Here is a 23,863-nt window from a genome sequence, read left to right as displayed (position 1 = left end):
ATCTTGAGGAAATGGATTCGGATAATTATGAATTTTGTCTCTAAGAAACTGGAGATTATCTTGAGGAAATGGATTCGGATAATTATGAATTTTGTCTCTAAAAACCTGGAGATTATCTTGAGGAAAAGGGATTCGGGAAACTATGACATTTGTCTTTAAAAAAACTGGAGATTACCATGAGGAAATGGATTCGGAAAATTAGGAATTTTGTCTCTAAAAAACTGGAGATTATCTTGAGGAAAAGGGATTCGGGAAACTATGACATTTGTCTTTAAAAAAACTGGAGATTACCATGAGGAAATGGATTCGGAAAATTAGGAATTTTGTCTCTAAAAAACTGGAGATTATCTTGAGGAAATGGATTCGGATAATTATGAATTTTGTCTCTAAGAAACTGGAGATTATCTTGAGGAAAAGGGATTCGGGAAACTATGACATTTGTCTTTAAAAAAACTGGAGATTACCATGAGGAAATGGATTCGGAAAATTAGGAATTTTGTCTCTAAAAAACTGGAGATTATCTTGAGGAAATGGATTCGGATAATTATGAATTTTGTCTCTAAAAAACTGGAGATTATCTTGAGGAAATGGATTCGGATAATTATGAATTTTGTCTCTAAGAAACTGGAGATTATTTTGAGGAAAAGGGATTCGGGAAACTATGACATTTGTCTTTAAAAAAACTGGAGATTACCATGAGGAAATGGATTCGGAAAATTAGGAATTTTGTCTCTAAAAAACTGGAGATTATCTTGAGGAAATGGATTCGGATAATTATGAATTTTGTCTCTAAGAAACTGGAGATTATCTTGAGGAAATGGATTCGGATAATTATGAATTTTGTCTCTAAGAAACTGGAGATTATTTTGAGGAAAAGGGATTCGGGAAACTATGACATTTGTCTTTAAAAAAACTGGAGATTACCATGAGGAAATGGATTCGGAAAATTAGGAATTTTGTCTCTAAAAAACTGGAGATTATCTTGAGGAAATGGATTCGGATAATTATGAATTTTGTCTCTAAAAAACTGGAGATTATCTTGAGGAAATGGATTCGGATAATTATGAATTTTGTCTCTAAGAAACTGGAGATTATCTTGAGGAAATGGATTCGGATAATTATGAATTTTGTCTCTAAGAAACTGGAGATTATCTTGAGGAAATGGATTCGGATAATTATGAATTTTGTCTCTAAGAAACTGGAGATTATCTTGAGGAAATGGATTCGGATAATTATGAATTTTGTCTCTAAAAACCTGGAGATTATCTTGAGGAAAAGGGATTCGGGAAACTATGACATTTGTCTTTAAAAAAACTGGAGATTACCATGAGGAAATGGATTCGGAAAATTAGGAATTTTGTCTCTAAAAAACTGGAGATTATCTTGAGGAAAAGGGATTCGGGAAACTATGACATTTGTCTTTAAAAAAACTGGAGATTACCATGAGGAAATGGATTCGGAAAATTAGGAATTTTGTCTCTAAAAAACTGGAGATTATCTTGAGGAAATGGATTCGGATAATTATGAATTTTGTCTCTAAGAAACTGGAGATTATCTTGAGGAAAAGGGATTCGGGAAACTATGACATTTGTCTTTAAAAAAACTGGAGATTACCATGAGGAAATGGATTCGGAAAATTAGGAATTTTGTCTCTAAAAAACTGGAGATTATCTTGAGGAAAAGGGATTCGGGAAACTATGACATTTGTCTTTAAAAAAACTGGAGATTACCATGAGGAAATGGATTCGGAAAATTAGGAATTTTGTCTCTAAAAAACTGGAGATTATCTTGAGGAAATGGATTCGGATAATTATGAATTTTGTCTCTAAGAAACTGGAGATTATCTTGAGGAAATGGATTCGGATAATTATGAATTTTGTCTCTAAGAAACTGGAGATTATCTTGAGGAAATGGATTCGGATAATTATGAATTTTGTCTCTAAGAAACTGGAGATTATATTGAGGAAAAGGGATTCGGGAAACTATGACATTTGTCTTTAAAAAAACTGGAGATTACCATGAGGAAATGGATTCGGAAAATTAGGAATTTTGTCTCTAAAAAACTGGAGATTATCTTGAGGAAATGGATTCGGATAATTATGAATTTTGTCTCTAAGAAACTGGAGATTATCTTGAGGAAATGGATTCGGATAATTATGAATTTTGTCTCTAAGAAACTGGAGATTATCTTGAGGAAATGGATTCGGATAATTATGAATTTTGTCTCTAAGAAACTGGAGATTATATTGAGGAAAAGGGATTCGGGAAACTATGACATTTGTCTTTAAAAAAACTGGAGATTACCATGAGGAAATGGATTCGGATAATTATGAATTTTGTCTCTAAAAAACTGGAGATTATCTTGAGGAAATGGATTCGGATAATTATGAATTTTGTCTCTAAGAAACTGGAGATTATCTTGAGGAAAAGGGATTCGGGAAACTATGACATTTGTCTTTAAAAAAACTGGAGATTACCATGAGGAAATGGATTCGGAAAATTAGGAATTTTGTCTCTAAAAAACTGGAGATTATCTTGAGGAAATGGATTCGGATAATTATGAATTTTGTCTCTAAGAAACTGGAGATTATCTTGAGGAAAAGGGATTCGGGAAACTATGACATTTGTCTTTAAAAAAACTGGAGATTACCATGAGGAAATGGATTCGGAAAATTAGGAATTTTGTCTCTAAAAAACTGGAGATTATCTTGAGGAAATGGATTCGGATAATTATGAATTTTGTCTCTAAGAAACTGGAGATTATCTTGAGGAAAAGGGATTCGGGAAACTATGACATTTGTCTTTAAAAAAACTGGAGATTACCATGAGGAAATGGATTCGGAAAATTAGGAATTTTGTCTCTAAAAAACTGGAGATTATCTTGAGGAAATGGATTCGGATAATTATGAATTTTGTCTCTAAGAAACTGGAGATTATCTTGAGGAAATGGATTCGGATAATTATGAATTTTGTCTCTAAGAAACTGGAGATTATCTTGAGGAAATGGATTCGGATAATTATGAATTTTGTCTCTAAGAAACTGGAGATTATATTGAGGAAGAGGGATTCGGGAAACTATGACATTTGTCTTTAAAAAAACTGGAGATTACCATGAGGAAATGGATTCGGAAAATTAGGAATTTTGTCTCTAAAAAACTGGAGATTATCTTGAGGAAATGGATTCGGATAATTATGAATTTTGTCTCTAAGAAACTGGAGATTATATTGAGGAAGAGGGATTCGGGAAACTATGACATTTGTCTTTAAAAAAACTGGAGATTACCATGAGGAAATGGATTCGGATAATTATGAATTTTGTCTCTAAGAAACTGGAGATTATCTTGAGGAAATGGATTCGGATAATTATGAATTTTGTCTCTAAGAAACTGGAGATTATCTTGAGGAAATGGATTCGGATAATTATGAATTTTGTCTCTAAGAAACTGGAGATTATATTGAGGAAAAGGGATTCGGGAAACTATGACATTTGTCTTTAAAAAAACTGGAGATTACCATGAGGAAATGGATTCGGATAATTATGAATTTTGTCTCTAAGAAACTGGAGATTATCTTGAGGAAATGGATTCGGATAATTATGAATTTTGTCTCTAAGAAACTGGAGATTATCTTGAGGAAATGGATTCGGATAATTATGAATTTTGTCTCTAAGAAACTGGAGATTATATTGAGGAAGAGGGATTCGGGAAACTATGACATTTGTCTTTAAAAAAACTGGAGATTACCATGAGGAAATGGATTCGGAAAATTAGGAATTTTGTCTCTAAAAAACTGGAGATTATCTTGAGGAAATGGATTCGGATAATTATGAATTTTGTCTCTAAGAAACTGGAGATTATCTTGAGGAAATGGATTCGGATAATTATGAATTTTGTCTCTAAGAAACTGGAGATTATCTTGAGGAAATGGATTCGGATAATTATGAATTTTGTCTCTAAGAAACTGGAGATTATATTGAGGAAAAGGGATTCGGGAAACTATGACATTTGTCTTTAAAAAAACTGGAGATTACCATGAGGAAATGGATTCGGATAATTATGAATTTTGTCTCTAAAAAACTGGAGATTATCTTGAGGAAATGGATTCGGATAATTATGAATTTTGTCTCTAAGAAACTGGAGATTATATTGAGGAAAAGGGATTCGGGAAACTATGACATTTGTCTTTAAAAAAACTGGAGATTACCATGAGGAAATGGATTCGGAAAATTAGGAATTTTGTCTCTAAAAAACTGGAGATTATCTTGAGGAAATGGATTCGGATAATTATGAATTTTGTCTCTAAGAAACTGGAGATTATCTTGAGGAAATGGATTCGGATAATTATGAATTTTGTCTCTAAGAAACTGGAGATTATCTTGAGGAAATGGATTCGGATAATTATGAATTTTGTCTCTAAAAAACTGGAGATTATCTTGAGGAAATGGATTCGGATAATTATGAATTTTGTCTCTAAGAAACTGGAGATTATCTTGAGGAAATGGATTCGGATAATTATGAATTTTGTCTCTAAGAAACTGGAGATTATCTTGAGGAAATGGATTCGGATAATTATGAATTTTGTCTCTAAGAAACTGGAGATTATCTTGAGGAAAAGGGATTCGGGAAACTATGACATTTGTCTTTAAAAAAACTGGAGATTACCATGAGGAAATGGATTCGGATAATTATGAATTTTGTCTCTAAAAAACTGGAGATTATCTTGAGGAAATGGATTCGGAAAATTATGAATTTTGTCTCTAAGAAACTGGAGATTATCTTGAGGAAATGGATTCGGATAATTATGAATTTTGTCTCTAAAAAACTGGAGATTATCTTGAGGAAATGGATTCGGATAATTATGAATTTTGTCTCTAAGAAACTGGAGATTATCTTGAGGAAATGGATTCGGAAAATTATGAATTTTGTCTCTAAGAAACTGGAGATTATCTTGAGGAAATGGATTCGGATAATTATGAATTTTGTCTCTAAAAAACTGGAGATTATCTTGAGGAAATGGATTCGGATAATTATGAATTTTGTCTCTAAGAAACTGGAGATTATCTTGAGGAAATGGATTCGGAAAATTATGAATTTTGTCTCTAAGAAACTGGAGATTATCTTGAGGAAATGGATTCGGATAATTATGAATTTTGTCTCTAAGAAACTGGAGATTATCTTGAGGAAATGGATTCGGATAATTATGAATTTTGTCTCTAAAAAACTGGAGATTACCATGAGGAAATGGATTCGGATAATTATGAATTTTGTCTCTAAGAAACTGGAGATTATCTTGAGGAAATGGATTCGGAAAATTATGAATTTTGTCTCTAAGAAACTGGAGATTATCTTGAGGAAATGGATTCGGATAATTATGAATTTTGTCTCTAAGAAACTGGAGATTATCTTGAGGAAATGGATTCGGATAATTATGAATTTTGTCTCTAAAAAACTGGAGATTACCATGAGGAAATGGATTCGGATAATTATGAATTTTGTCTCTAAGAAACTGGAGATTATCTTGAGGAAATGGATTCGGATAATTATGAATTTTGTCTCTAAGAAACTGGAGATTATCTTGAGGAAATGGATTCGGATAATTATGAATTTTGTCTCTAAGAAACTGGAGATTATCTTGAGGAAATGGATTCGGATAATTATGAATTTTGTCTCTAAGAAACTGGAGATTATCTTGAGGAAATGGATTCGGATAATTATGAATTTTGTCTCTAAGAAACTGGAGATTATCTTGAGGAAATGGATTCGGATAATTATGAATTTTGTCTCTAAGGAACTGGAGATTATCTTGAGGAAATGGATTCGGATAATTATGAATTTTGTCTCTAAAAAACTGGAGATTACCATGAGGAAATGGATTCGGATAATTATGAATTTTGTCTCTAAGAAACTGGAGATTATCTTGAGGAAATGGATTCGGATAATTATGAATTTTGTCTCTAAGAAACTGGAGATTATCTTGAGGAAATGGATTCGGATAATTATGAATTTTGTCTCTAAAAAACTGGAGATTACCATGAGGAAATGGATTCGGATAATTATGAATTTTGTCTCTAAGAAACTGGAGATTATCTTGAGGAAATGGATTCGGATAATTATGAATTTTGTCTCTAAGAAACTGGAGATTATCTTGAGGAAATGGATTCGGATAATTATGAATTTTGTCTCTAAGAAACTGGAGATTATCTTGAGGAAATGGATTCGGATAATTATGAATTTTGTCTCTAAGAAACTGGAGATTATCTTGAGGAAATGGATTCGGATAATTATGAATTTTGTCTCTAAAAAACTGGAGATTATCTTGAGGAAATGGATTCGGAAAATTATGAATTTTGTCTCTAAGAAACTGGAGATTATCTTGAGGAAATGGATTCGGATAATTATGAATTTTGTCTCTAAGAAACTGGAGATTATCTTGAGGAAATGGATTCGGATAATTATGAATTTTGTCTCTAAGAAACTGGAGATTATCTTGAGGAAATGGATTCGGAAAATTATGAATTTTGTCTCTAAGAAACTGGAGATTATCTTGAGGAAATGGATTCGGATAATTATGAATTTTGTCTCTAAGAAACTGGAGATTATCTTGAGGAAATGGATTCGGATAATTATGAATTTTGTCTCTAAAAAACTGGAGATTACCATGAGGAAATGGATTCGGATAATTATGAATTTTGTCTCTAAGAAACTGGAGATTATCTTGAGGAAATGGATTCGGATAATTATGAATTTTGTCTCTAAGAAACTGGAGATTATCTTGAGGAAATGGATTCGGATAATTATGAATTTTGTCTCTAAGAAACTGGAGATTATCTTGAGGAAATGGATTCGGATAATTATGAATTTTGTCTCTAAAAAACTGGAGATTATCTTGAGGAAATGGATTCGGATAATTATGAATTTTGTCTCTAAAAAACTGGAGATTACCATGAGGAAATGGATTCGGATAATTATGAATTTTGTCTCTAAAAAACTGGAGATTATCTTGAGGAAATGGATTCGGATAATTATGAATTTTGTCTCTAAAAAACTGAGATTTCCATGAGGAAATGGATTCGGAAAATTATTGGACAACGTTAGATGAATTATATGGCTTATCTCGCAAAAAAATGTAATTTTTCTCATTTTTTTAAATCAAATTTGACAACTTGACGTTTACCTGTTTGTATACGAAAAAAATGTACTGACCTTGATATAGGGGGGCCACTTCTAGAATATTGTGCTTTACAATTGATTGCGAATAAAATTAATGAAATCAACTCTATTTTCATTTCGGCAAAGGCGACTATTATTAATAATTTTAGTTTTTATTTTTAAATATTCGATACCATAAAATTTTTTCATTATCAATTGTTTTTTTTACCGTAGGTAGATAAGCGCATTTCTCGATTTGTTTAAATAAAATTCAATGAAATTTATTACTATGGATATATGATTAATTAATTAATTAAAAAAATGGGATATCTCCACTCTAAAATGTAAAAAAAATCAAAATTATAATCGAATTATTTCATATTTTCGGGAGAAGAACAGAATCAGAGGCTTTATTTTTCTAATAAACTTCAAGATAAACGATAACACCATATAATTTACACACAAACCCCATAAGGATTTTTCCAAATCTAACGAGTTCCACGCTAGAACCTTTCAGGATCAACTTAAATCGAAAAAATTATTTTTCAAAAAGTTTTCGATACCAAATCACTAATTTAAAAACAACATTTTACTTTCTGATATCCTGATAATGATCTTTCGAGGAACTTTTGATCAGGACCGTATAAGGTTTTCCCGATGGGGATCTTATGAGGTAAACCTGATCAGGACTTCATGAGTGTTCTGCGTTAGATCTCCATCAGATCTTTGTCAGGTTATCTTGATCTTCACCTTGCCAGGTTGCGAAATTACCTCAAAATGTACCAAAATAAAAATAATAAGACAGTGAAAGCAAGGATAGATGATGTAGTGGCAAACCTGGAGCTGAAAGAAGTAATTAGATGCCAAAGCACACTTTATATTGTATTATACTGTTGATAAACGACTTGGATTTGGAGAAAAAGCAAGAAAAATACTAATAGAGTTGAAGACTTTACAATTTTTCATCCTAGATTGGATCTTGTGAGATCGAGATCAAAACCAACACCAAGAATTATTATACTACAAAAACCAAGACCACAAATGCTATGCCAACTATCCTAGTGCTAGTTTTGGTCTTGCAACTATTCATTTCTAAAAGCTACCCAATAATTTATGAATTTAATCGGGAAAATCGGCAAAAAGCATCATCTCGAGTCACTGTTTTTCGCTGCTTTTCCGAATTAAATCGTAGTCGCACTTCGCTACACAAAGAATTTCGTGAAGGTCGTCCAAAATCGACTGTAGTGCTAGAAAGCATCGATGCTGCGCTTTAACTGACATTACAAAATCGTCATGTGACATTTGGCTGTCGAAAATTGTTAGAAAAGATCAATTGCAGAAGACGAATCATTCTCCATCGTAGCGCAACGTTTTTGATTAGCCAAAACAGTCCTTACTTGGTACCAAATGATTCTTATTACTAAAGATAATCGTTTTTCTACACCTGAAGAAGTGATTAAGGCGTTCAAATTACATATTTGATAATTGGTTCGAACGCAAACAAAATTTATGTAGCAACCCTCGTATATCTTTGTTTGTTTTTTAAATTGATGATCGTCAGTTTGGAATTCAATATATAAGAATGTCATTATTTTCTTTGTAGATGATTTTCTCGTTAGAATAAAGACGGTGTTTCAAGTAAGAACGTTATTTAAAACCGCGTTTATTACTTGTACGGAAGTGAGGTTATCGGCAATAACAAATGTCAATCGCTTATTGCAATTATTATTTCAAAGTTGCCGAAAAGAGTCGAGGTCGATTGATAAAGTCATAATTAATAAACTGGAGTAATTTAATTTAATAAGAACAATATGTTTATTGATTTGATAACTAATATCTCGTCATTAATGTTGAAATTGATACTACTCATATTAATTACTTATTGCTACAAAAACTCTTTGTGGTTTTGATGATAATACATAAATAAAAATTATTCATTATCGTTTTTAATTGATACAAGTACATAATAATGAAGTTTTTTGTCTGTTATTACGTAGTTTCTTATTACATGTTATTCAAGACAAATTTTCTTAGATATTTTATCAATGAAAACTTTTATAGACCAGTTCAATTAATAGCCCAGGAAAATACGGTCAAACAATCAACCATAATATGTCGTTTAACGTAAACAAACAAAGCAGATGGTTTACCATCAGGAGAACAGGAGAACAGGAGAACAGGAGAACAGGAGAACAGGAGAACAAGAGAACAGGAGAACAGGAGAACAGGAGAACAGGAGAACAGGAGAACAGGAGAACAGGAGAACAGGAGAACAGGAGAACAGGAGAACAGGAGAACAGGAGAACAGGAGAACAGGAGAACAGGAGAACAGGAGAACAGGAGAACAGGAGAACAGAACAGGAGAACAGGAGAACAGGAGAACAGGAGAACAGGAGAACAGGAGAACAGGAGAACAGGAGAACAGGAGAACAGGAGAACAGGAGAACAGGAGAACAGGAGAACAGGAGAACAGGAGAACAGAACAGTAGAACAGGAGAACAGAACAGGAGAACAGGAGAACAGAACAGTAGAACAGGAGAACAGAACAGTAGAACAGGAGAACAGGAGAACAGGAGAACAGGAGAACAGGAGAACAGGAGAACAGGAGAACAGGAGAACAGGAGAACAGGAGAACAGGAGAACAGGAGAACAGGAGAACAGGAGAACAGAACAGTAGAACAGGAGAACAGAACAGGAGAACAGGAGAACAGAACAGTAGAACAGGAGAACAGAACAGTAGAACAGGAGAACAGGAGAACAGGAGAACAGGAGAACAGGAGAACAGGAGAACAGGAGAACAGGAGAACAGGAGAACAGGAGAACAGGAGAACAGGAGAACAGGAGAACAGGAGAATAGGAGAACAGGAGAACAGGAGAACAGGAGAACAGGAGAACAGGGGAACATATAATTTACCATGAGTTTTCAAAATTAATAGCCCAAAAACCTAATGGGTTTTGTTTATAGTAATATCGAAAGAAAGCAATCGCTAAAACACAAATGGTACGTGAGTCGGAATCATTGGAAAGCGGAGTATTAAAGCATCTTCTCTTTTATACTTTCCTGATTGTTTCTATTACGTTATTCAATAATATTTTTTTGCTAATCGTGTGTATAGAGTAAAAAATGTCTGATTCCAAGTTTTCTTTGACTCCTGTATCCATCCAAAGTAGCGTCGCAAACTTTTTTGTAGGTTAAATTGCGGAAAATTTACGAAGCTGCGTATACAAATCAATTAATTACATTTCTAAAATAAAATAGAGGGTATCGGAAGCTCAAGAAAGTTGCAATTTTGACGGGTACATAAGTTGTCAAATAATTATCCGAATGAAATTCATTTAATGGTCAAGGTTGTCGAGTTTGTGTAATCAGCCAGATAAACACTAGATGATAGATTCGGGAACGTTATTGATGGTGAATCTTAAGGAAACTAAGAGACAATCGTCTGCAAGCAGCAATTTACCGTAAACTTTTAAAAAATAAATACTAACTGCTTTTTTTTGTGGTTATCGGAAAAATATCGTGTACAACACGTGCGCAAAATTCGATTTCACACTAGTTTGCTGCAAACTCGGAAGAAAACTAGAGTTCGGAATTTATTTTGAGCCCACCCCCAAATAAGAAGTAATTAGTGCCAAAACGGCGGATGAGCCATCAATTTGATATTTTGACTCTTCAAGAACGTTTTTTGTTTGAACTGATGTGTGATTGTCGTTGATTGATTCGTTTTCTGCCGAAAATAACTGTTTCAAGTATCTATAAACAACTCAAATAAAAGATGTGGAAGTGCAAGTTTCAAATTAATGAATAACTTTGATATTGAACTTTTTCGAAACATTTTTTTTAGGTTTGACTGTTCGAAACGTTTTCTTCGATGTGTTTCAGAAAAAAATCTCGATTTAATTAAATTTTTTGACGAAAATAACTGTTTCAAGTATCTATAAACAACTCAAATAAAAGATGTGGAAGTGCAAGTTTCAAATTAATGAATAACTTTGATATTGAACTTTTTCGAAACATTTTTTTTAGGTTTGACTGTTCGAAACGTTTTCTTCAATGTGTTTTAGAAAAAAATCTCGATTTAATTAAATTTTTTAACGAAAATAACTGTTTCAAGTATCTATAAACAACTCAAATATAAGATGTGGAAGTGCAAGTTTCAAATTAATGAATAACTTTGATATTGAACTTTTTCGAAACATTTTTTTTAGGTTTGACTGTTCGAAACGTTTTCTTCGATGTGTTTTAGAAAAAAATCTCGATTTAATTAAATTTTTTGACAAAAATAACTGTTTCAAGTATCTATAAACAACTCAAATATAAGATGTGGAAGTGCAAGTTTCAAATTAATGAATAACTTTGATATTGAACTTTTTCGAAACATTTTTTTTAGGTTTGACTATTCGAAACGTTTTCTTCGATGTGTTTTAGAAAAAAATCTCGATTTAATTAAATTTTTTAACGAAAATAACTGTTTCAAGTATCTATAAACAACTCAAATATAAGATGTGGAAGTGCAAGTTTCAAATTAATGAATAACTTTGATATTGAACTTTTTCGAAACATTTTTTTTAGGTTTGACTATTCGAAACGTTTTCTTCGATGTGTTTTAAAAAAAAATCTCGATTTAATTAAATTTTTTAACGAAAATAACTGTTTCAAGTATCTATAAACAACTCAAATAAAAGATGTGGAAGTGCAAGTTTCAAATTAATGAATAACTTTGATATTGAACTTTTTCGAAACATTTTTTTTAGGTTTGACTGTTCGAAACGTTTTCAACGATGTGTTTTAGAAAAAAATCTCGATTTAATTAAATTTTTTGACAAAAATAACTGTTTCAAGTATCTATAAACAACTCAAATAAAAGATGTGGAAGTGCAAGTTTCAAATTAATGAATAACTTTGATATTGAACTTTTTCGAAACATTTTTTTTAGGTTTGACTGTTCGAAACGTTTTCTTCGATGTGTTTTAGAAAAAAATCTCGATTTAATTAAATTTTTTAACGAAAATAACTGTTTCAAGTATCTATAAACAACTCAAATAAAAGATGTGGAAGTGCAAGTTTCAAATTAATGAATAACTTTGATATTGAACTTTTTCGAAACATTTTTTTTAGGTTTGACTGTTCGAAACGTTTTCTTCGATGTGTTTTAGAAAAAAATCTCGATTTAATTAAATTTTTTAACGAAAATAACTGTTTCAAGTATCTATAAACAACTCAAATAAAAGATGTGGAAGTGCAAGTTTCAAATTAATGAATAACTTTGATATTGAACTTTTTCGAAACATTTTTTTTAGGTTTGACTATTCGAAACGTTTTCTTCGATGTGTTTTAGAAAAAAATCTCGATTTAATTAAATTTTTTAACGAAAATAACTGTTTCAAGTATCTATAAACAACTCAAATAAAAGATGTGGAAGTGCAAGTTTCAAATTAATGAATAACTTTGATATTGAACTTTTTCGAAACATTTTTTTTAGGTTTGACTGTTCGAAACGTTTTCTTCGATGTGTTTTAGAAAAAAATCTCGATTTAATTAAATTTTTTAACGAAAATAACTGTTTCAAGTATCTATAAACAACTCAAATAAAAGATGTGGAAGTGCAAGTTTCAAATTAATGAATAACTTTGATATTGAACTTTTTCGAAACATTTTTTTTAGGTTTGACTGTTCGAAACGTTTTCTTCGATGTGTTTTAGAAAAAAATCTCGATTTAATTAAATTTTTTAACGAAAATAACTGTTTCAAGTATCTATAAACAACTCAAATATAAGATGTGGAAGTGCAAGTTTCAAATTAATGAATAACTTTGATATTGAACTTTTTCGAAACATTTTTTTTAGGTTTGACTGTTCGAAACGTTTTCTTCGATGTGTTTTAGAAAAAAATCTCGATTTAATTAAATTTTTTAACGAAAATAACTGTTTCAAGTATCTATAAACAACTCAAATAAAAGATGTGGAAGTGCAAGTTTCAAATTAATGAATAACTTTGATATTGAACTTTTTCGAAACATTTTTTTTAGGTTTGACTGTTCGAAACGTTTTCTTCGATGTGTTTTAGAAAAAAATCTCGATTTAATTAAATTTTTTAACGAAAATAACTGTTTCAAGTATCTATAAACAACTCAAATAAAAGATGTGGAAGTGCAAGTTTCAAATTAATGAATAACTTTGATATTGAACTTTTTCGAAACATTTTTTTTAGGTTTGACTGTTCGAAACGTTTTCTTCGATGTGTTTTAGAAAAAAATCTCGATTTAATTAAATTTTTTAACGAAAATAACTGTTTCAAGTATCTATAAACAACTCAAATAAAAGATGTGGAAGTGCAAGTTTCAAATTAATGAATAACTTTGATATTGAACTTTTTCGAAACATTTTTTTTAGGTTTGACTGTTCGAAACGTTTTCTTCGATGTGTTTTAGAAAAAAATCTCGATTTAATTAAATTTTTTAACGAAAATAACTGTTTCAAGTATCTATAAACAACTCAAATATAAGATGTGGAAGTGCAAGTTTCAAATTAATGAATAACTTTGATATTGAACTTTTTCGAAACATTTTTTTTAGGTTTGACTGTTCGAAACGTTTTCTTCGATGTGTTTCAGAAAAAAATCTCGATTTAATTAAATTTTTTGACGAAAATAACTGTTTCAAGTATCTATAAACAACTCAAATAAAAGATGTGGAAGTGCAAGTTTCAAATTAATGAATAACTTTGATATTGAACTTTTTCGAAACATTTTTTTTAGGTTTGACTGTTCGAAACGTTTTCTTCGATGTGTTTTAGAAAAAAATCTCGATTTAATTAAATTTTTTAACGAAAATAACTGTTTCAAGTATCTATAAACAACTCAAATATAAGATGTGGAAGTGCAAGTTTCAAATTAATGAATAACTTCGATATTGAACTTTTTCGAAACATTTTTTTTAGGTTTGACTGTTCGAAACGTTTTCTTCGATGTGTTTCAGAAAAAAATCTCGATTTAATTAAATTTTTTGACGAAAATAACTGTTTCAAGTATCTATAAACAACTCAAATAAGAGATGTGGAAGTGCAAGTTTCAAATTAATGAATAACTTTGATATTGAACTTTTTCGAAGCATTTTTTTTAGGTTTGACTGTTCGAAACGTTTTCTTCGATGTGTTTCAGAAAAAAATCTCGATTTAATTAAATTTTTTGACGGAAATAACTGTTTCAAGTATCTATAAACAACTCAAATAAGAGATGTGGAAGTGCAAGTTTCAAATTAATGAATAACTTTGATATTGAACTTTTTCGAAGCATTTTTTTTAGGTTTGACTGTTCGAAACGTTTTCTTCTATGTGTTTTAGAAAAAAATCTCGATTTAATTAAATTTTTTGACGAAAATAACTGTTTCAAGTATCTATAAACAACTCAAATAAAAGATGTGGAAGTGCAAGTTTCAAATTAATGAATAACTTTGATATTGAACTTTTTCGAAACATTTTTTTTAGGTTTGACTGTTCGAAACGTTTTCTTCTATGTGTTTTAGAAAAAAATCTCGATTTAATTAAATTTTTTGACGAAAATAACTGTTTCAAGTATCTATAAACAACTCAAATAAAAGATGTGGAAGTGCAAGTTTCAAATTAATGAATAACTTTGATATTGAACTTTTTCGAAACATTTTTTTTAGGTTTGACTATTCGAAACGTTTTCTTCGATGTGTTTTAGAAAAAAATCTCGATTTAATTAAATTTTTTAACGAAAATAACTGTTTCAAGTATCTATAAACAACTCAAATAAAAGATGTGGAAGTGCAAGTTTCAAATTAATGAATAACTTTGATATTGAACTTTTTCGAAACATTTTTTTTAGGTTTGACTGTTCGAAACGTTTTCTTCGATGTGTTTTAGAAAAAAATCTCGATTTAATTAAATTTTTTAACGAAAATAACTGTTTCAAGTATCTATAAACAACTCAAATAAAAGATGTGGAAGTGCAAGTTTCAAATTAATGAATAACTTTGATATTGAACTTTTTCGAAACATTTTTTTTAGGTTTGACTGTTCGAAACGTTTTCTTCGATGTGTTTTAGAAAAAAATCTCGATTTAATTAAATTTTTTAACGAAAATAACTGTTTCAAGTATCTATAAACAACTCAAATATAAGATGTGGAAGTGCAAGTTTCAAATTAATGAATAACTTTGATATTGAACTTTTTCGAAACATTTTTTTTAGGTTTGACTGTTCGAAACGTTTTCTTCGATGTGTTTTAGAAAAAAATCTCGATTTAATTAAATTTTTTAACGAAAATAACTGTTTCAAGTATCTATAAACAACTCAAATAAAAGATGTGGAAGTGCAAGTTTCAAATTAATGAATAACTTTGATATTGAACTTTTTCGAAACATTTTTTTTAGGTTTGACTGTTCGAAACGTTTTCTTCGATGTGTTTTAGAAAAAAATCTCGATTTAATTAAATTTTTTAACGAAAATAACTGTTTCAAGTATCTATAAACAACTCAAATAAAAGATGTGGAAGTGCAAGTTTCAAATTAATGAATAACTTTGATATTGAACTTTTTCGAAACATTTTTTTTAGGTTTGACTGTTCGAAACGTTTTCTTCGATGTGTTTTAGAAAAAAATCTCGATTTAATTAAATTTTTTAACGAAAATAACTGTTTCAAGTATCTATAAACAACTCAAATAAAAGATGTGGAAGTGCAAGTTTCAAATTAATGAATAACTTTGATATTGAACTTTTTCGAAACATTTTTTTTAGGTTTGACTGTTCGAAACGTTTTCTTCGATGTGTTTTAGAAAAAAATCTCGATTTAATTAAATTTTTTAACGAAAATAACTGTTTCAAGTATCTATAAACAACTCAAATATAAGATGTGGAAGTGCAAGTTTCAAATTAATGAATAACTTTGATATTGAACTTTTTCGAAACATTTTTTTTAGGTTTGACTGTTCGAAACGTTTTCTTCGATGTGTTTCAGAAAAAAATCTCGATTTAATTAAATTTTTTGACGAAAATAACTGTTTCAAGTATCTATAAACAACTCAAATAAAAGATGTGGAAGTGCAAGTTTCAAATTAATGAATAACTTTGATATTGAACTTTTTCGAAACATTTTTTTTAGGTTTGACTGTTCGAAACGTTTTCTTCGATGTGTTTTAGAAAAAAATCTCGATTTAATTAAATTTTTTAACGAAAATAACTGTTTCAAGTATCTATAAACAACTCAAATATAAGATGTGGAAGTGCAAGTTTCAAATTAATGAATAACTTCGATATTGAACTTTTTCGAAACATTTTTTTTAGGTTTGACTGTTCGAAACGTTTCCTTCGATGTGTTTCAGAAAAAAATCTCGATTTAATTAAATTTTTTGACGAAAATAACTGTTTCAAGTATCTATAAACAACTCAAATAAGAGATGTGGAAGTGCAAGTTTCAAATTAATGAATAACTTTGATATTGAACTTTTTCGAAGCATTTTTTTTAGGTTTGACTGTTCGAAACGTTTTCTTCGATGTGTTTCAGAAAAAAATCTCGATTTAATTAAATTTTTTGACGGAAATAACTGTTTCAAGTATCTATAAACAACTCAAATAAGAGATGTGGAAGTGCAAGTTTCAAATTAATGAATAACTTTGATATTGAACTTTTTCGAAGCATTTTTTTTAGGTTTGACTGTTCGAAACGTTTTCTTCTATGTGTTTTAGAAAAAAATCTCGATTTAATTAAATTTTTTGACGAAAATAACTGTTTCAAGTATCTATAAACAACTCAAATAAAAGATGTGGAAGTGCAAGTTTCAAATTAATGAATAACTTTGATATTGAACTTTTTCGAAACATTTTTTTTAGGTTTGACTGTTCGAAACGTTTTCTTCGATGTGTTTCAGAAAAAAATCTCGATTTAATTAAATTTTTTGACGAAAATAACTGTTTCAAGTATCTATAAACAACTCAAATAAAAGATGTGGAAGTGCAAGTTTCAAATTAATGAATAACTTTGATATTGAACTTTTTCGAAACATTTTTTTTAGGTTTGACTGTTCGAAACGTTTTCTTCGATGTGTTTTAGAAAAAAATCTCGATTTAATTAAATTTTTTAACGAAAATAACTGTTTCAAGTATCTATAAACAACTCAAATATAAGATGTGGAAGTGCAAGTTTCAAATTAATGAATAACTTCGATATTGAACTTTTTCGAAACATTTTTTTTAGGTTTGACTGTTCGAAACGTTTTCTTCGATGTGTTTTAGAAAAAAATCTCGATTTAATTAAATTTTTTGACAAAAATAACTGTTTCAAGTATCTATAAACAACTCAAATAAAAGATGTGGAAGTGCAAGTTTCAAATTAATGAATAACTTTGATATTGAACTTTTTCGAAACATTTTTTTTAGGTTTGACTGTTCGAAACGTTTTCTTCGATGTGTTTTAGAAAAAAATCTCGATTTAATTAAATTTTTTAACGAAAATAATTGTTTCAAGTATCTATAAACAACTCAAATAAAAGATGTGGAAGTGCAAGTTTCAAATTAATGAATAACTTTGATATTGAACTTTTTCGAAACATTTTTTTTAGGTTTGACTATTCGAAACGTTTTCTTCGATGTGTTTTAGAAAAAAATCTCGATTTAATTAAATTTTTTGACAAAAATAACTGTTTCAAGTATCTATAAACAACTCAAATAAAAGATGTGGAAGTGCAAGTTTCAAATTAATGAATAACTTTGATATTGAACTTTTTCGAAACATTTTTTTTAGGTTTGACTGTTCGAAACGTTTTCTTCCGTGTGTTTTAGATCTTCGTAGTCTATATTTTACTTCAATAAGGCCAAAATAAAACCCAATGTAGTCTTATTAATTTATATTGACATGTTGAATAGCTTCCATTTTAAAATTAGACGCGTTAAGTTAGGTTAGGTTAGTTTAAATGAAAATGTTAGGTTAGTTTAAATGAAAATGTTAGGTTAGTCGAATTAAAAATGTAATTTATTCAGTTTTCACATATTATTGTACAGAAAATTGTTTAGCTACTCGATATATTAATGGCATATAATGGTTGTATAGAAGTTCAATGACCATGAAGATTTTATCAACTAATTTAGTCCAGGTTTCCATAACAAGTTTATTTTTACCCACGAATAGATTCAAACCGAAAATTAACGCGTCGTGAATAATCTAAAAACAAATATAGTTTAGTAAAAATTTAGTTGATTTTTGAAAAGAAACTCACTTCGTGAAAGTTGCTTCCGTTGGGGAATTGGAAGGTAACGAGTTGGTCGATTACTAAAATTATATTTTTGACGAGCGTCGCAATCGGTCCGATTATATTCATTATGATTTCGTGATTATTCTCCTCGGCTCTGTTAACAACTCTGAAGAAATATGAAATTTAACTTAACTAATATCAAAATTACGAGGTGCGGATATTAAATAACCAGACTGGTGATTACTATGTGTATTATCTTCAATATATATCACTCCTCTATCTCTAAATCGCTTTATACGAAACTTATATTGCTCAAAACAGTCTTTTTTATCAGTTCCTTCAGGAACCGCGTCGCTTTTTCTTCCACAACTTCCATAAACTCAAATCTTGTTTCTTGAATCACGTTAAGAAGTTTTCAGGCAACAGTTTTGCCGTACGACAATTTCTTAGAATCAAAAATCGCACGATTATTCAAAAATTAACCATTTTTTCGATATTTTCGACCGTTTTTGACGTCGGTGGGCGATCCAAACGTAAATCATCTTCTCGATCATCTTGAAAGCCCGCAAACTATTTAAAACCACGTGGAAACAACAAATATTCATTGCCATACAATAATTTCAATCGATTATAAGTTTCAGTTGAAATTAATTGTATTTTCACGACAATCAGTTCCTCTATTTTCACGTCGATATAAAAAAAACATCCCGTATACACTGGTTCGTCTACAGACATCGTAATCGAAAATTTAGTCTCGTTACTTCATAACCACACCTCGTATACGATATGTCAAAACTCAAAAAGTCCAAATAAATATTTTAGTTTGTGAGTTTTTTAGAATTCGATGATTAATTTTTTTGTTTTCTGTTGTTTGAGTTAATAAAAATCTATAAATAAAAAAAACTAGAAAATCTAAAATAATCTTATAGTCCAGTCATTTTAGGTTTTATCCGAGAAAAAATGAAAATTGAAACGGTGGAAAATAAGATGTATCATCATTAGAAAGTTCAAATCGAAGATGGAGATGTCATTTGGTGAATCTTTCGATGGTTTCGAACCTGGGATCTTAATCTATATTCTCTTTCTTCATAATAAGGACTTGGTGGCTTTTTGGGTAACCTATTAGAGGATGAAAGACATCGAAAGTTCAAACTACGACCACGAGAAGTGCAAATAAGTAAATTAAAACAAACAGTTTGTAATTTTTGTCGTATAAAAATATGTACCTGGATTGAAACAAAATTATTTTATATTAATAATGTTCTTGTTATTTTTTTTACTTAATTTACTTACGTGCTAGCAACGAGATCGACAATTTTTTCTGGTTTAGCAGAAATAATATTCAAACCATTTTTTAAATGATCCAGTTCATCGCTAAAAATGTTTATTAAAAATAAGTATGTAATTTAGAGAATTGTATGTTAGACAATCTTGAGTCGTTTCGAAATTTGACACAATCGAATCAAAGAGGAGCAAGGAGAAACTAGAAAACGAAATTGAATGTCCTGCTGTACCAGTTAACTTACTGAAGAAGAAACAAGTTTCAAAACATCCCAAGAGGATCAAGGAGAAACTAACAAACGAAATTGATTGTCCTGCTGTACCAGTTAACTTACTGAAGAAGAAACAAGTTTCAAAACATCCCAAGAGGATCAAGGAGAAACTAACAAACGAAATTGATTGTCCTGCTGTACCAGTTAACTTACTGAAGAAGAAACAAGTTTCAAAACATCCCAAGAGGATCAAGGAGAAACTAACAAACGAAATTGATTGTCCTGCTGTACCAGTTAACTTACTGAAGAAGAAACAAGTTTCAAAACATCCCAAGAGGATCAAGGAGAAACTAACAAACGAAATTGATTGTCCTGCTGTACCAGTTAACTTACTGAAGAAGAAACAAGTTTCAAAACATCCAAGGAGGATCAAGGAGAAACTAACAAACGAAATTGATTGTCCTGCTGTACCAGTTAACTTACTGAAGAAGAAACAAGTTTCAAAACATCCCAAGAGGATCAAGGAGAAACTAACAAACGAAATTGATTGTCCTGCTGTACCAGTTAACTTACTGAAGGAGAAACAAGTTTCAAAACATCCAAGGAGGATCAAGGAGAAACTAACAAACGAAATTGATTGTCCTGCTGTACCAGTTAACTTACTGAAGAAGAAACAAGTTTCAAAACATCCCAAGAGGATCAAGGAGAAACTAACAAACGAAATTGATTGTCCTGCTGTACCAGTTAACTTACTGAAGAAGAAACAAGTTTCAAAACATCCCAAGAGGATCAAGGAGAAACTAACAAACGAAATTGATTGTCCTGCTGTACCAGTTAACTTACTGAAGGAGAAACAAGTTTCAAAACATCCAAGGAGGATCAAGGAGAAACTAACAAACGAAATTGATTGTCCTGCTGTACCAGTTAACTTACTGAAGAAGAAACAAGTTTCAAAACATCCCAAGAGGATCAAGGAGAAACTAACAAACGAAATTGATTGTCCTGCTGTACCAGTTAACTTACTGAAGGAGAAACAAGTTTCAAAACATCCAAGGAGGATCAAGGAGAAACTAACAAACGAAATTGATTGTCCTGCTGTACCAGTTAACTTACTGAAGGAGAAACAAGTTTCAAAATATCCCAAGAGGATCAAGGAGAAACTAACAAACGAAATTGAACGTCCTGTTGTACCAGTTAACTTACTGAAGGAGAAAAAAGTTTCAAAACATCCAAAGAGGATCAAGGAGAAACTAACAAACGAAATTGATTGTCCTGCTGTACCAGTTAACTTACTGAAGGAGAAACAAGTTTCAAAACATCCAAGGAGGATCAAGGAGAAACTAACAAACGAAATTGATTGTCCTGCTGTACCAGTTAACTTACTGAAGAAGAAACAAGTTTCAAAACATCCCAAGAGGATCAAGGAGAAACTAACAAACGAAATTGATTGTCCTGCTGTACCAGTTAACTTACTGAAGGAGAAACAAGTTTCAAAACATCCAAGGAGGATCAAGGAGAAACTAACAAACGAAATTGATTGTCCTGCTGTACCAGTTAACTTACTGAAGGAGAAACAAGTTTCAAAATATCCCAAGAGGATCAAGGAGAAACTAACAAACGAAATTGAACGTCCTGTTGTACCAGTTAACTTACTGAAGGAGAAACAAGTTTCAAAACATCCAAAGAGGATCAAGGAGAAACTAACAAACGAAATTGATTGTCCTGCTGTACCAGTTAACTTACTGAGGAAGAAACAAGTTTCAAAACATCCCAAGAGGATCAAGGAGAAACTAACAAACGAAATTGATTGTCCTGCTGTACCAGTTAACTTACTGAGGAAGAAACAAGTTTCAAAACATCCCAAGAGGATCAAGGAGAAACTAACAAACGAAATTGATTGTCCTGCTGTACCAGTTAACTTACTGAGGAAGAAACAAGTTTCAAAACATCCCAAGAGGATCAAGGAGAAACTAACAAACGAAATTGATTGTCCTGCTGTACCAGTTAACTTACTGAGGAAGAAACAAGTTTCAAAACATCCCAAGAGGATCAAGGAGAAACTAACAAACGAAATTGATTGTCCTGCTGTACCAGTTAACTTACTGAGGAAGAACAAGTTTCAAAACATCCAAAGAGGATCAAAAAGAAACTAAAAAACGAAATTGAACGTCCTGTTGTACCAGTTAACTTACTGAAGGAGAAACAAGTTTCAAAACATCCCAAGAGGATCAAGGAGAAACTAACAAACGAAAATGATTGTCCTGCTGTACCAGTTAACTTACTGAGGAGGAACAAGTTTCAAAACATCCAAAGAGGATCAAGGAGAAACTAACAAACGAAATTGATTGTCCTGCTGTACCAGTTAACTTACTGAAGAAGAAACAAGTTTCAAAACATCCCAAGAGGATCAAGGAGAAACTAACAAACGAAATTGATTGTCCTGCTGTACCAGTTAACTTACTGAAGGAGAAACAAGTTTCAAAACATCCAAGGAGGATCAAGGAGAAACTAACAAACGAAATTGATTGTCCTGCTGTACCAGTTAACTTACTGAAGAAGAAACAAGTTTCAAAACATCCCAAGAGGATCAAGGAGAAACTAACAAACGAAATTGATTGTCCTGCTGTACCAGTTAACTTACTGAAGGAGAAACAAGTTTCAAAACATCCAAGGAGGATCAAGGAGAAACTAACAAACGAAATTGATTGTCCTGCTGTACCAGTTAACTTACTGAAGAAGAAACAAGTTTCAAAACATCCCAAGAGGATCAAGGAGAAACTAACAAACGAAATTGATTGTCCTGCTGTACCAGTTAACTTACTGAAGAAGAAACAAGTTTCAAAACATCCCAAGAGGATCAAGGAGAAACTAACAAACGAAATTGATTGTCCTGCTGTACCAGTTAACTTACTGAAGAAGAAACAAGTTTCAAAACATCCCAAGAGGATCAAGGAGAAACTAACAAACGAAATTGATTGTCCTGCTGTACCAGTTAACTTACTGAAGGAGAAACAAGTTTCAAAACATCCAAGGAGGATCAAGGAGAAACTAACAAACGAAATTGATTGTCCTGCTGTACCAGTTAACTTACTGAAGCAGAAAAAAAGTTTCAAAACATCCCAAGAGGATCAAGGAGAAACTAACAAACGAAATTGATTGTCCTGCTGTACCAGTTAACTTACTGAAGAAGAAACAAGTTTTAAAACATCCCAAGAGGATCAAGGAGAAACTAACAAACGAAATTGAACGTCCTGTTGTACCAGTTAACTTACTGAAGGAGAAACAAGTTTCAAAACATCCAAAGAGGATCAAGGAGAAACTAACAAACGAAATTGATTGTCCTGCTGTACCAGTTAACTTACTGAAGCAGAAAAAAAGTTTCAAAACATTCCAAGAGGATCAAGGAGAAACTAAAAAACGAAATTGAACGTCCTGTTGTACCAGTTAACTTACTGAAGGAGAAACAAGTTTCAAAACATCCCAAGAGGATCAAGGAGAAACTAACAAACGAAAATGATTGTCCTGCTGTACCAGTTAACTTACTGAGGAGGAACAAGTTTCAAAACTTCCAAAGAGGATCAAAGAGAAACTAACAAACGAAATTGAACGTCCTGATGTACCAGTTAACTTACTGAAGAAGAAACAAGTTTCAAAACATCCAAAGAGGATCAAGGAGAAACTAACAAACGAAATTGATTGTCCTGCTGTACCAGTTAACTTACTGAAGAAGAAACAAGTTTCAAAACATCCCAAGAGGATCAAGGAGAAACTAACAAACGAAATTGATTGTCCTGCTGTACCAGTTAACTTACTGAAGGAGAAACAAGTTTCAAAACATCCAAGGAGGATCAAGGAGAAACTAACAAACGAAATTGATTGTCCTGCTGTACCAGTTAACTTACTGAAGAAGAAACAAGTTTCAAAACATCCCAAGAGGATCAAGGAGAAACTAACAAACGAAATTGATTGTCCTGCTGTACCAGTTAACTTACTGAAGGAGAAACAAGTTTCAA

At 31.1% G+C, this 23,863-nt stretch overlaps 1 protein-coding gene across 1 annotated transcript; it reads left to right on the top strand.

Annotated features, from left to right (window-relative positions):
• Window positions 1–9,260: 9,260 nt before the first annotated feature.
• On the top strand, window positions 9,261–10,067 carry LOC130448314 (uncharacterized). Its single transcript, XM_056785602.1, has one exon. The coding sequence runs from the start codon at window positions 9,261–9,263 to the stop codon at window positions 10,065–10,067; it is 807 nt and encodes a 268-aa protein (XP_056641580.1).
• The last annotated feature ends 13,796 nt before the right edge of the window (window positions 10,068–23,863 follow it).

Source organism: Diorhabda sublineata, chromosome 8 (assembly GCF_026230105.1).
Source record: "Diorhabda sublineata isolate icDioSubl1.1 chromosome 8, icDioSubl1.1, whole genome shotgun sequence".
Taxonomy (NCBI): Eukaryota; Metazoa; Arthropoda; class Insecta; order Coleoptera; family Chrysomelidae; genus Diorhabda; species Diorhabda sublineata.
The sequence above is the reverse complement of the archived record's forward strand: the minus strand, read 5'-3'. Positions and strand labels throughout refer to the sequence as shown.

Coding starts and splice junctions, on each gene's coding strand:
- LOC130448314 (XM_056785602.1), top strand. CDS start 9,261: ATGTCGTTTAACGTAAACAAACAAAGCAGATGGTTTACCATCAGGAGA.